Source organism: Xyrauchen texanus, chromosome 28, assembly GCF_025860055.1.
Source record: "Xyrauchen texanus isolate HMW12.3.18 chromosome 28, RBS_HiC_50CHRs, whole genome shotgun sequence".
NCBI classification, from domain to species: domain Eukaryota; kingdom Metazoa; phylum Chordata; class Actinopteri; order Cypriniformes; family Catostomidae; genus Xyrauchen; species Xyrauchen texanus.
This window is the reverse complement of record NC_068303.1, coordinates 33,534,629-33,549,679: the sequence shown is the minus strand read 5'-3', so window position 1 is coordinate 33,549,679 and position 15,051 is coordinate 33,534,629. Positions and strand designations below refer to the sequence as shown.

At 38.5% G+C, this 15,051-nt stretch overlaps 1 protein-coding gene across 1 annotated transcript; it reads right to left on the bottom strand.

Annotated features, from left to right (window-relative positions):
• Positions 1 to 1,217: 1,217 nt before the first annotated feature.
• On the bottom strand, positions 1,218 to 11,096 carry LOC127622374 (radial spoke head protein 3 homolog). Its single transcript, XM_052096462.1, has 9 exons — positions 10,798 to 11,096; positions 8,775 to 8,853; positions 8,415 to 8,556; positions 5,683 to 5,828; positions 4,883 to 5,086; positions 3,528 to 3,690; positions 3,258 to 3,344; positions 2,963 to 3,054; positions 1,218 to 2,403 (listed from the first exon to the last, which is right to left on the bottom strand). The coding sequence occupies exons 1-8, from the start codon at positions 10,908 to 10,910 to the stop codon at positions 2,999 to 3,001; spliced, it is 990 nt and encodes a 329-aa protein (XP_051952422.1). The 5' UTR covers positions 10,911 to 11,096; the 3' UTR covers positions 1,218 to 2,403; positions 2,963 to 2,998.
• Between the last annotated feature and the right edge of the window lie 3,955 nt (positions 11,097 to 15,051).

The window sequence follows — 15,051 nt, the reverse complement described above, 5'->3', positions numbered from 1 at the left end:
TGTTGAACATGCATTTTCATTTGAGCATTTCTCATTTGCGTTGGATGATGACAGAGCATCAGAGAGTGCCAAGTGTGTGAGTCGTTGTCATGATAACCAGATTCTGAGGGAATTGCTGCAGATTGATAGAATTTCACACTTTCACTCTTTGATTAAAGTAATCATGGCTGACTGTGAATACTACACTGTGAATACTACATTTCTACAATGACATTTGAAACGGAAAACTATTGATTTTAAATGATGCTGCATCCAAGCCGCTCTGTGTCAGAGTAAATCCAAGATGACACGAAGACAAAAGCTACTGAGTGCACCTTTAATTTTGTGTGGCTTGTTTTCCCAGATTTTTTTTTTATCCATTTGTCAGCTTTTTGGAGCGCTAAGTGAAGAGAAAAATATGCTGCTTTTGAAAGACCTGCTTTAATTAATATAACTATTACTTGCATAGAGAGATCTGTAATTAAGCATGAGTTATATTTCTTTGTATTTTCAATAACAGGTTTAAAATTTAAATCAACCATCATATCAGTATTCTTTTTAATACCTAGTTTTTAATGACTAGGTCATCATGTTATTTACATGGATGTTACAAGCTGTGAAAATGTTGTTATTTTTTTAACTGTATGATCTCACATTTAGTCAGATTTAGCCCTGATAACGTCTAAAGCCAAAGGTGCCTCTGTATTGTCCCTAAGAAAAAATTTTGTATCGTCAGCAAGCTGAGATATTTTAAGTTAGGAACCATTCCATATAGCAAGTTTAACAGAGCTATTACAAGTACCATAATACAGTTTGACTTTGACAGTTTTCACACTTTCAAAAAAATTTAAGGAGTCAAAAATAAAATGATGACTTACTGTGTAGAAGGCAACTAACAAAATGAGTCTAGAAACAATTTTAAAGTGCCCTCATTTAGTAAGTTGCTATATTGTACTAAATCAATAATTAGATATTAAGATATGATGCCCTTTTCATGAACCCACATTGAGTTTCATCAATTATATTAAGCATTTTTTACTTTAAACAATTTTTATGGTTAAAAATGTATTACCAGTGAGATTAGCTGGGGAAATTTTAGTTTGTAAACCTTATGTTCTAAAACCAAAGAAAATAAGCAGTAGTCAATGGTCTATTGTTGTGCCATTTTGTTTATTTCTCCAAGTGAACTGTCTAATAATCAGATAATTTTACTAACTTATTTTATCAGATCTTTGAATCTCATTCAGCAAAATAAACAAATCTTTATACAAGTACATTTGTTCATTTTTCATGTGACCTCAACTAGGCTCAGCGTAACAGACAAATGATTTGTTACCGAGTGACAGTAACTGGTCTTTTGTTATTTTTACAGCTCACAATTCGTTGTGTTGCAGTTGTTTGTATCTTGATCAACAAATGTCAGTGTGACAATAAATGACATTTTAAAATCACAAGAATTGTCCTGTAACTTCCTGTAAGACTTTTTTGTTTCGTTCGTCGCAAACGAGAAGAACGTCTGCACCTTGTTTATTGACCATGGCATGGTTTTGCACAGCCAGTTCTTTTTACAATTCTAAAGTCACGTGAACAAATTATACTGCTATCACTGTAGCTAACTTTAAAACTAGCGGGTTGATGTCCCAAGTCACAAATCCAGTGACTCTGGTAGTGACAATTCTCTCTGACCAATCAGAGATCTGCAGGATTTTGACGTCACATTTAGTATCGGCTCAGCTCGCTTGGAACCTCGACCGAGGTGGTGCTAAAAAAAGTACCAATTACTATCCACAGTGGAGTACCCCCAAAAAGTGAGCAGAGTCGAGTCGAGCTGTACTGAACAGTGGAAAAGCCCCATAAGACTTGTCCTCCGCCACCCGGATTGAGGCGAGTAACCGCGCCACCACGAGGACCTACTAAGTAGTGGGAATTGGGCATTCCAAATTGGAAGAAAAGGGGATTCAAAGGAAAAAATAAAATAAAGAAAAGTATATAGGATTATAACAACACAGGGGTGAGTAAACAATGACTGAACTTTTATTTTTGGTAGTCTGTTGTGGTTCAGTTGGACTGAATTAATTCTGGTATCCTAGCAATGACGTGACGTAGTGCAGCTTGGAAGCCTGTCCAAAACCAGTTTCCAGAGGTACTTTTGTATGCAAATGTTGTCTGCTAAGACATTGACTGATAGGTCAGAGAGGCAACAACGCAGCTACCTTTGGATTCGGACACAGCCATAGTCTCTGTACAAGTACATCAGGGCAGCACATTGACAGCTTGAATTTCTTTAATAGCATGAAGCTAACAATTGGCAAATCTATTTCCAAATATCACTGAAATATAAAACCAATGAGTTGTAAAGAAACTGAATATTTAATATTTTTCCAGATGCATTTTCAACTTCCTGGAGTGGTTTTCTGGTAAGACCTGAAATGAGAATAATGGAAACGCGTTCAAAACATTCATCGTTGTTGCACAAACCAGAATGAAACACTCATTATTTAACCTGATATTGTTTTGGGATCTTTGGCTGACAAAAACAGCAATGTTTCAGTAGATGAGCAGTTGAGCAACAGCAGGTGGGATGCTACACTTGTAGTTAGGGCAAGGAAACTAAAACATAGCATTGACTTTGACAAAAACATAAGGGAAATGAATGAGGAACAATAGGTAAGTGTGTAATGTAACAGATATGTTCTCAAAGTGGGAAAGATTTATTTGTGAGCAGTAACAGCCACCATGATAATTAGTGTTCATCATAGCATCATCATTTTAATAATGTAAATGATTCTTATCATTATTGTCAACAAAAACAATAATAATTAAATATTTAATAACAATTTGTTACATTGTTTTGATAATTGTATAATTTATATAGTTTTGCCTACACAAACAAAATTCATAAAATAATAATGTGCTTTTTGTATGTTTTTTTTATGATTTAATAACAAATGTGTTTAAGTGAATAATGTTTGATCTAGTTTACCTCTTGTAAAGAGAAATCTCAGTTGGGAGCATTAGTTTATTCTTGCAGCTGAAAGGCCTTCAATCTTTGGTGACTGCTGTCTTGAATGAGCACTGCAGAAGAACAAGGGGAAGTCTAATTATAAACAAAATTAATGTCATCATTGCCTTATAGATCTTAGCAAGATGACCACAGAATTAATCGATTAATCCTAAATGTAAATTTTGTTTAGTAGACAGTAGATAATCTTTTAAAATGACCACAATAACAAAGTTACAGTAAAAACTGAACTTTGCCTGAAAAAGCATTCACTCACTGTCAAGCACAGTTCTAGCCACATATCTCAGTTCCAAAGTATTGTTGACTTCTTTCATCAGCCAAGGGAGGAATTTGGTCTCTAAATCTAGAGCGGAGAGAATGAACACTCGTTTAACTTCAAAATACATTTGTTCAAGGTGACACTAGATGGAGCAGTATGTGCTACATCATTCTGTGTTTGCTGAGGTTGCATTAAGTCATTTACGATCTTTTAAGTTACAAAGACAATTCATATAAATCAGTGTCTCTTCTTGTCATGCACACTTACCTCTCTTCACAGGGTCATAGAAATAGCCACTATCCCTCAGATTGTAAAAGACTGGGGGCAACAAGTCAGACATGTACTGCTGAGCAAATGCTCTTGCAGCAATTTTCTCTGCAGTCTCTTTCTCCTTTTCCAGCACAGCCTTCTGCTGCTTTATCCGGTTCTCCTGCATTTGGAGAAAAACATACACATAAAGATTAATCTAAATACACATTAAGACTGTGAATATACTTTAAACCCAGAGAATTAGGTTTGTGTTCAAAACAAAAGACTGGTGAGAAAAGCATGTGGCTGTGTGACAGGGCGGAGGGCAGGGCCGGGTCATGATTCCGCACACCTGGCCCCTAATCGGGCTAATCAAGCCTCAGAGAGCCGACTGAAAGCTTCAGTGCGTGCGTGAGAGAGAGCAAGAAAGAGAGAGAGACACTTACGGACAGCTGTCCGACACCTTTGTGTGTTTGTCTTTTTGTTTCAGTTTTATATTAAACTATTATTTATATTCTCAAGCCAGTTCTCGCCTCCTCCTTTCCCTTAATCCCTTTACACTGGTGCAGAAACCCGAGAAGGAGGAGGGATGCGGCGTAGTAGAGTCCTCGCCACTACCATCCATCCCAATGGAGCAGCCGCTGCCATCTGGCCACCTGAGAGCTGAGGTACAGCAGCCGAAAGCGAGCGGGGAGGGGCTACTGGCCAACCGCCTGAAGCAGGAGAACCGCTGCCAGGGGCGCGGGAGACTCCTACTGTTTCCCGAGAATGCGGAGGGGTGTTCCGTCAGCCAGGGGCCGGAAAACTGCCTCCGATCCACTCGGGGAGGTGTGGCTGTCATCCATAATTGGTTGGAGGAGTGGCAGAGGACCAAGCTGCGGCGTATCTGCGAACCGGCAAGTATTTTTTTTTTCTCTCTCTCTCCTCTATCTCTCCCACTGCCGCACCATGTTGGCCTTTCCCTCTCTTTTAAAATGTTTTGTTAATTTGGCATGATAGCTATTATGGTGTGTAGGTGTCACACTTTTTTTTTTGTTTCCCGGACAGAATTTAGTCATCATTTTGTTTTTAAATATTTTTTTTATTATTGTTAATACTATCCCTAAAACCTCCACACAAAAGTTTCCTTGAAAATACAGTATAATATATAAATTTTATCCTAAAACCTTGATGTAAAATAAAAAAAACATGTAATTTGTCAAAACCCCTCTTGGCCGAGTTCAACCACCTGCCACCAAATCATGCCATTATTGCTCCACAGTAAAATGGAACAGTGCGGTGTTTCAGACCTTCATCTCTGACTTTACTAAAACCGCAGCAGCATCATCTCAACACCTTTTGGCTGAGCAGCATGAAATTGCAGTGATTCTCACCTCCTCCACACGGAGGCGCCGTTCCCTCTCCTCTAGCCTCTGCACCTCCACCAACTCAGCATCATGGATCTCCTTGAACACCCACTGCTGACTCCTCAAGCTAGCCAGCTCTTCCTCCTCCTCCACTTCCAGCAAGGCCTGCTCTATTGTCTTCCCCACCAACACCTGCAGCACGGGCTGCACCTCCACATCAAAATCAAACAGCTGCGACCAAGACAAACAGCAGCAAAAATGAACAGACTTTAACAGCCCTGAGCTGATGAGCTACTTCCTTCAAAAATGAAAATTGTCTCATAATTTTCTCACCCTCATGCCATCTCAGATGTGTTTTACTTTCTTTCTTCTGCTGAACACAAATTCAGATTTTTAGAAGAATATTTCAGCTCTGTTGGTCCATACATTTATGTTGACTTTCTGTGCTTTTTTGAGCTTCAAAGTTTTGGCGCCTGTTGACTTTCATTGTATGGACCTATAGAGCTGAGATTTGTGTTCTGCAGAAGAAAGAATGTCATAAACATTTGCGATGGCATGAGGGTGAGTAAATTATGAGAGAATTTTAATTTTGGGGTGAAATATCCTTTAACAAATATTAACCACAATGTTTCACTCACTTGCAAAGTTACCTGCAAGAATTACTTTAATGAAATGATTGTATTGTATTAAATAATGTATTACTATTAATGTCACTGCATTAATACTAAACCGAGATTTGGGCAAGAAATGCAGAGGGTTTGAGAACTACAATATAATGCAAGAAAATGTGCATTCAAAAACTGACAACTCATGAATCCAAACTGCACCTCTCCTTCTTCTATCTGTGTGGCTGCATCTTGTCCAGTTTTTGCTGGAATGAAGAGGGGAGTGGCCGGTTTTTCCAGGAACATGTCTGTTTGGCATTCCATGCTGGCATCCTCTATATGATCACTTAACTCCTCCAGATATGTTTCTACAATAAGCATCAGTAAAAGCCTTGATCAGCCTCCTGAATTCTGGTGCTAATCATGGTATTAATCAAACATGTAATCAAACAAATCCCTGATGCAGACTTTGAGTCCAAGCCAACACTTTCATGACCAAAACTAAGTCAAGTCTCATGTCTTTGTATTCAGTTATGTCAAAGAATCAAATTTCTGTATAGTGGCTCTCTATACACTGATGATCCAAAACATTATGACCAATAACATGAACAATATTGATCATCTCCTAACAAGGCCACATGTCAAGTTCGAGGTAGATTAAATGGTAAGCAAACAATCATTTCTTAACATTATGAATGCAGAATAAATGGGCATGAGTAAAGACCTGCGTGACATTGACAAGAGCCAGATTGTTATGCCCAGATGACTGGGTCAGAGCATCTCTGAAACGGGAAGGCTTGTGGGGTGCTCCCGGTCAGCAGTAGAGAATACCTACTGACAGTGTTCCAAGGAAGGACAAACCACAAACCGGTGACAGGGTGTTGATCCTGTCTGGTCAAAACCGACAGAAGGTCTACTGTGGCACAAGTCACAGAAAATGTAACTGATGGTTACAGGAGGAACGCGTCACAACACAGAGTGCATCGCACCCTGCTGCGTATGAGGCTGCGTTGCCACAGACCTGTCAGAGTGCCCATGATGACCCCTGTCCACCATCGAAAGCATCTACAATGGGCACACTAGTGTCGGAACTGGACCGTAGAGCAATGGAAGAAGGTCACCTGGTCCAATAAGTTCCATTTTCTTTTATATCACATGGATGTGTACGTGTGCGCCGTATACCTGTGGAAGTGATGGCACCAGGATACACTGTGAGAAGATGACAATTGGAGGGAGAGTGATGTTCTGGGACATGTTCTGCTGGGAAACCCTGGGTCCATCCATTCATGTGGACATCAATTTGACACGTGCCACTTACCTAAATATCGTTGCAGACCAGGTACACCCCTTCATGGCAATGGTATTCCCTGATGGCAATGGCTTCTTTCAGCAGGATAATGTGCACACATTGTTCGGGAATGGTATGAGGAACATGATGAAGAATTCAAGGTGCTGCCCTGACCTCCAAATTCCAGATTTCAATCCAATTAAGCATTTGTGGTATGTGCTTGACCAACAAGTCCGATCAATGGTGGCTCCACCTCGTAACTTACAGGACTTGAAGGAACTGCTGCTAATGTCTTGGTGCCAGATACCACAGGAAACCTTCAGGGGGTCTTGTAGAGTCCATGCCTCAGAGGTTTAGTGCTATTTTGGCGGCATGCGGAAGACCAACAGCATATTAGGCAGGTTGTCATAATGTTTTGGCTCATCAGTGTATGTTGCAGGTTAGATTTATAAACCCTGTGGTAGAACAATTAATTTCAATAAATGTCCTTATTCACTGAAACTAGTACATTGAAAAATGGTGAGTAAAATTTACTTTTTGCAAGTTTCTGTACACAGTTCTTCTATGAAAATTCTCTCATCATTTGCACACTCTCATGCCAAACTAGATGTGAATGACATTCTTTCTTTTGCAGAACACAAACAAAGATTTTTAAGAAGAATTGTTCAGCTCGGTAGGCCCATACAATGCAAGTGAATAATGAACAGAACTTTGAAAATCTAAAAAGCATATAAAGGAAACCTAAAACTAATCCAAACTGCTCCAGTGGTTTAATCAATGTCTTCTGAAGCAATCCAATCAATTTTGGGTGAGAACAGACCAGAATGTAACAAAATTTTTCACTATAAATCTTGACATCAGCAGTCTCCTTGGTGATCATAATTTCAAGCTTGATTACACTTTCTAGTGCCATCTAGTGCTCTGCACATGCGTCAAGCACTAAGAAGTGTAATCGAGCTTGAAATCATGATCATCAATCAATCGTGAAGGTGTACAGTGAAAAAGGAGTTATAATTTAGTCTGTTTCTCACCCAAACCCAATTGGATCACTTCTGAAGATATGGATTAAATCATTGGAGTCTTATGGATTACTTTTATGCTGCTTTTATGTGATTTCTGGAGCTTAAAAGGTCTGGTCACCACTCACTTGCATTGAAAAAACCTACAGAGCTGAAATATTCTTCTAAACAATTTAGTTTGTGTTCTGCTCATGAAAGGGTGAGAAAATGATTAGAGAATTTTAATTTTGGGATAAACTATCCCTTTACTCTTATCTGCTATATTTACTTTACCACAAAACATTTTCTTTGTAATTATCTACTATAAAGAGAGGACTGTATGTGAGGGTTTAATTGTATTTGTCCAATCATCAATGTCTTTAAACTGTTAAACATTAAACCAGCTGTTGTCATAGTGTTAAAGCACTGCTGTGGAAAGATGTGTGAAAAATTCTCACAGGTAAAACAAGTGCGTGAGAGACCCTCTTTTGTCTAGTATTGCGATATTCAGAGAAAATATTTCTCCTTGTGGTCAGCAAAGGCTTGTCTTTAATTTGGAGTCTAAATTAAGTCTCAAGTCAACTGTTTACAAGTCTATGGCGAGTCTCAAATTGGAATGTGTGTCCATTTTGAGACTTCTTTTTTTCCTTCCCAAAACAATTTGTTACCTATCTGCACATCTATGTTCTTTCTGGCCTCTAGTGGATCTGGCATTTTCAGCCCAAAGTGCTCATTCACACTTTTCCTGGACATAGATTTTCTTCTGGTTTCCTGTTGTCTCAGGAATTCAACGGGATTGGGCTGAGATGTCTGAAAAACACATTTATATTCATTTAATGACTTTATTATCATAGTAGCCTACTATAAATGTCATCAACATGGAGCAAAAAATATTGCTGATTTAATAAACAGCGCACAATACAAGGCAAAATATTTTCTGGGTTTTTTCATTAAGTGTTCAGACAACACAAACTGTATCTGTTCTAATCAGAGAGGATTCTAAGCTTTCTGAGTGTAGAAATACTTACAATATTTTGAGAATACGTGTTTCCTCGGACAACATGTCGATCATACATGATGTTTCCGTAACTGCCCTGTTCTTCATTTCTGCATCATACAGTGAAGCAAGAGTTTTATTTAACCAACCTCTGTTTAACAAGACCTCTTTACTGAACGAGATATAAAAACAAAGAATTCTAAATGCAGAATCTTTTTTTATTTTTTTTATAAAATGAAATGTATACACCATCAGCTTAGATAGCGGCCAAATATTTGCTGCGTTTTGTATCAAAAAGAAAACCCAGGATGTTTCTCTTTAAGATAGGGTACAACGGGGCTAAAGGCACACCTTAAGGAAAGTGGGCAAAGCGTTTAAAAAACAGATTTCTTTTTATATAATATTGATGGAGCAACATCATTTGTTTGAAAAGAAATAATAATGAAAAAAAAAAAAATTTAAATGTTGAGGGAGCTTGGGGTAACAGGCCCCCAGGGGATTAAAGTGATGATGGCTGTGTCTCATTTGGAAGGATGCATCCTCCGGAGGTTGCATTTGTCGGCCGTATACGTCATCGAGGCTTCCTCGTTTCAGAAATGTGAGTAGGATACTCTGAATGCGATCTCCGAATGCGACCTTCTTTCACGGGAATTCGGAGGATGCATGAGGTGTATCCTTAGTGGCCCGTGGGCACTCACAACCCACAATTCTTTGACGCCAATTTGCCCATAAATATAATGTTCAAATGCAAGGAATGTTAATTCCCAAGTTGTAGTACCTCAGTATATGTGTGCCGAGTATATGATATGTATAATTATATGAATACATAATTATAATAAAGTATTAGACTAAAAGAACACTTGTAAAATCTATTTTCTGTTCTCTTTCCATCATTATAACTCTCCTAAAATGTACCTCATACACTCCCTTCTAAAGGGATATTGTTCCCTTCTCACTCAAAGTGCTCTTTTGTTAAAGAAACAAGTCAAAATAAATGTTTGTGGTAATCGACATTATGCCACAAATGCTGTCGATTGAGCTTAACTTGTATTGAACCCATGGTTGTATTGAAACCACTTCAGAAAAAGGTTCGTTTCAATCACATTTGGCGAGTTTTGACGCTGACTACTACGGCTGGAGTCATGAATTCGAATCCAGGGTGTGCTGAGTGACTCCAGCCAGGTGTTCAAATCAACCAAATTGGCCCAGTTGCTAGGGAGGGTAGAGTCACATGGGGTGACTTCCTTGTGGTCGCTATAATGTGTGGTTCTCGCTCTCGGTGGGGCGCGTGGTGATTTGTGTGTGGATGCCACGGAGAATGCCGTGGGCCTCCACATGCGCTACGACTCTGCAGTAACGACTTACGTCATTACCATAACAACATTCTTCCACAAGACACATGTGTAACAAGTGCACAAGTGTGTTTTAGAAAGAAACTTAAAAGAATGTAAGTAATTAGTACTGTGATTACTTTTTGAATGAATCTGATTATAATTTGGAATCTACACCCCTGCTCCAATGATCTCATGGTGTATAGTGACAAACCAGAAAGTACTGTGGTGGTCTTTGTGCTGCTGTTTAGTATTTTGGGAGAAAATCAAATCAAAAGTGCCTTTTACCCAGGGGGGTCTTTTGCCCCGTTGAACCCTACACCACATCAAGATAAAGCCCTTACAAAACTTTACCATGGTAATCTATCCTCAAAAATACCTGTTATTATTCCTAACAAAATTACACAAAATGATTCTGACTGTTTTCTTACACTGTTTGAAGGAGAGCCAGTATTAATGTATGTTTTTGGAGTAGTAATAACTGTAACTATAGTATTTTGAGGGAAATCTTTGATTAAAACCGTATATTCTGTAAGGGACGTAAAACAGCGTCATTGAGGTGATGAGATATTTACAAAAAGCCTGTAGAGTAAACTACATGAACAAAAACTATTTTACCAGGACGTTGTAAAACTTTCCAAACGGCAAACATATAGATTTAATCTATTAATACCACTTAACGTGCTTAATATGGGAAAAGGTGTACGTTGTTGAGAGACTCACAGCAGTGGAGAACTGTTTCTGTATTTGGGGCGGCTGGGAACCGGACGCGGGCGGCTGGAAAACGTGTAAACCCCGCTCTGCACCTCATTCTGTGGCTGTAATGTTGAGGTCATTTTCTTCTTTTAACCGGAGATATCAGATGTGTAACTTAGGCTGAAATCATTACATGGTGGTTGTTGAGTGCTGGGACCACTGCTCTGTATATTAGTGAGTGGGACTCGTTTCCGCATTTGTTGTCACTGTTGCCGTGGTGATTGAATCCAACAACCGCTGCCCACTTTCTTTACTTGATATCAAAGGCCGCATCCTCCACAGCTTTAGCAATAAATGCGATAAGAGTTATTCATAATAAAATGTGTGTATACTATCAATCTTGCAGTTGAAGTCTGTATACACCATAGCCAAATACATTTAAACTCGTTTTTCAAAATTCCGTAGAAAATGTAATCATAGAAAACATTCCCTGTCTTTGGGCAATATTTTAGTTGTTATAAAAAATCCTGAATTCACTTCTAAAACTTTTTTTTTTCATAGCAAATTACAAATAAAGTCTTCTACAAATAAATATATATTGGCAAACATACTGAAAATTATGTAGAAAATCAGTAGAGAAAGACATATGTAGGTAGAGTGTTGCCTTCCAACATATTGTTGACAGTAGTTTTCACCTTTATTGTAACTAATGGTTGCTGGGACAAAACAGCATTGTAGCTTTCCGTTTGGCCCAACCACCCTTTTTAGATATGACTGTGATCACACTGTGATTTCAAGGACACTTTCACTTTTGAGTATTTGCTGTGTTGTGTATCAACAAAAATGTTTGTGTCCAGTTAAATGTGAAACTTGTCACAGGCATTTTATTATTTTATTACATATTGGTTAGCATTTATATTATGCTGGCCAAACCTGTTTAAGTTCATTCAAGGCCTGTTTTTGAATTGAGAAATTATATTTTTTGACACTTTCACCAGGAAGTGGTTTGGGTTCTCAGTCTGAAAAAACAAAAGATTGATGCTGACAGAAATAATTTTGTACCTGCAAATGTACACCAAAGATTAGCTGTCATTATAAACAACTCTGTGGTCATGGTTAAATATGGTAAACATACTGTATGCCTGATTCACTGCACTGACTCCATAATAGTGTGCATTCATTACAGCATTTTGACAGTGCTACTGTAGAAAAACAAGAACTGCCTAAAGATCAATTGCTGACCTTTTATTTTTTTTTATATTTGATATTTTTATTGACTTTGTGTTGTCTCTTGGAGTTTCATGAGCACAGAGGCATATCAGTATGTCCACAGCTTGAAGGTAGAATCTGATGTATTTATGAATGAAGTACTCTTGTTTCTCTGCTTTCAGTTGTTATGACATCCCATGAACAATTTAAAATACTCATGATAACTTCTGGCTACTCTTTAACTTCTAGATCCACTTCACTAGCTAATGTAACATCAATAGATATCCAACTTTTACAAATATCCACCTTTTTCCTGAACGTGTAAGTTCTGGTCTCCAGTGTTTTCTGCTGAATCGGCGTATATTCTTGGCAGGTAAAATATTACATTTGTAGAAATTGTAAAAAAAAAACAACAACATGTGGCTCTATAGTGCAGATACTTCACAGAGTGGAGATGACTGTATTTACAGTGCCTCACCCGAGTATGTTGATAACATGGAGCAATGGTCCGAGGTTAGTTACTCTGATATTATTAACTACCTTTGAGTTGTTATGACCACTGCACAAGTTGAGCGGGAAATCAATTTTTACTCCAAATTCCAAGACGGGTGCACACTAGTTTTACTGGCACATAAGGTAATAAAGTTACTAGGGTGCTTTGGATGGTTGCTAGGTTGTGGCTAGGAAGTTTCTAGGTTGTAAGATCAAACACCCAATCAATTATAAAATTCATAGCAACCATCTCCTCATTTAGCCACACAAATTGAGCCATTACCCATGTACAAACGGTGTGGGACAAGTTAGATGTCAAAATGTTGTACGGAAGTAGAACTGGGTAAGGGATTTTTGAAAATCAACTAGCGGCCCGTTGCCCAAATTCATCCTGTTTACATTTTTCAGTTGCTCGAGTGAGGTTGTGAGTTATCTTATAGTCTGTTTTCCTTATGTAAAACACCTTATTTCCTTATCCTTTTCATTTTTACATATGCACTATTCCTTGATGTAAGACTCTTAACCTTTTCATATGTACCATCACAGTTATGTTACAAGCTGCCAGATTCAAATCAGCTTTCACACAGACACAGGCTGCACTGGTCAAGCATCTCTTACAGTCTTTTAAACGACAGAATACGTATATACATACATCCAAATTGTCACCAAAGTACCATGATAAAAAGTTTACAGCTCTTATGCACACAGTCGATACATCAAACTTCCTCCGATGCTGCCATTTGTTTACATTAGTAGTGGTTATCATTTGTCTCAAAGAGTCTTTTCAAGCACATAATATGTCTATGTAACAAACAGCCAAATTGTCACCAAAGTACCACGATAACAGTTCACAACTTGTAAATGCACAACTGTCTATCTAAACTATCTAAACGCGATCTTCCCATGCACACAGCCACCTTCTGCTAATTAGGTGCAGATGCGGTTTTCATTCACAAAACAGCAACTCAAACAGTCTTTTCAGGCATATAATTGTGGAGCGGAGGGGGGCGGGGCCGGGTCGGAATATCGCGCGCCCGGTCCCCAATCGGTCTGTTGAGGCGCGCGAGGGATAAAGGCGACCAGTGACGATGGTTCGAGAGAGAGTTAATTACGGGCATGTCCGTCATGTGTGTTTATGTTTGTGCTTTTGGTTTAAGTTCTCATTAAATTATTATTTATATTGACAAGCAGGTTCTCGCCTCCTCCTTGCCCATCCTTTAACTGTGTTACAATAATACATTTGTTTTCTGAGACCAAACTTTTCTGTTTTCCGAACTATCACAAAAGCACCACAATAACGGTTTAATACTCGAATACTCATAGTGAAAACATGCTGATCGAGCGCATTTATCCGATGCACACAGCCAAGTCTGTTTACATTAGCACTTGTAACACGCACACACACACACACACACACACATATTATGAGGACTCTCCATAGACATAATGATTTTTATACTGTAAGAACTATAGATTCAATTGTTCTTAATTCATAATTGCCAATTAATAATAAATAGGCCTTATGCTGCTTAGTCAGAGCCGTCTGGCTTAGTTGTGAGTGGCACCTAGTGGTGAGGGGAAATAATTGCGTTATACGAGCATTAAGCAACACGTTTTTTCAAAGTAAATTAATGAACTGAATAGTCACAACTGGATCTATTTAACAAAAATCAAATCAACTAACTTTTTGAAGTAGTTATATAAAGCAAACTGGTGGGAGAACCAAACTTTAATGACGTTGTGGAAGACTTTTCTTGAAGGGAAGCAATAAAGAGACCATCAGCTATGGTACGAACACTGTTAATTTTACTGAACTTGTTGATATGTTGCTTGTGTTTATTGTCTTATGATAGCACGATCTGGAGTGGTTTTAAACCTATAGTGGATACTGATAATAAATGTGATAGGCCGGTTTGTTGTCTTATCGTTAAAATGCGGTGCGATGTTTACATGTTCCCCCATCGCGCATTAGCCATTTCTACACTGCATGTGTGCGACAGCACCGTTGAAATAAATGGGAGAGATATTTGTCACGTCTTGACGTGCCACTCATTTCCAGAGCATCAAGAAGTGTAAAGGCATCTGTGCCCAGGGTATAAAGATGTCTTAATCCGTCCCTGCCTCTAAATTGGAACTACAATGCCCATTTTTACGTATATTTGCACTAATTTGAAAAGGAAAATGTTATAAAAAGTAATAAAGACAACGGGTTGGGAGATGTGGGTGAAATAAAATTTTATTTTCTAATTATGTTTTCGCTACAAGCGTCTGACAAATGCATAAATGCTTCCTAATACCTTGCCCTCCTCTTGCAGTGTGCACAGCTGACATCAAGACGTCTTGATATCAAGCTGTTTTGAAAACTATCGTAGCATCTGGGATTAGTCTCAGCCTGCCGCAGGACTGTGCACACAACAAGACCGTTCGTTGTGAGATCTGAGACTTTTTGTCACAGATCAGTCACCGTTTCTAAACATCAAAAGAGACCAGCTTGAGTCATACAGGTACACTAGGCTTTAACCAGTTCCCTGGTTAACCAGCTTCACCAGAAAGAACATGATGGATGATCAGCAAATGTTG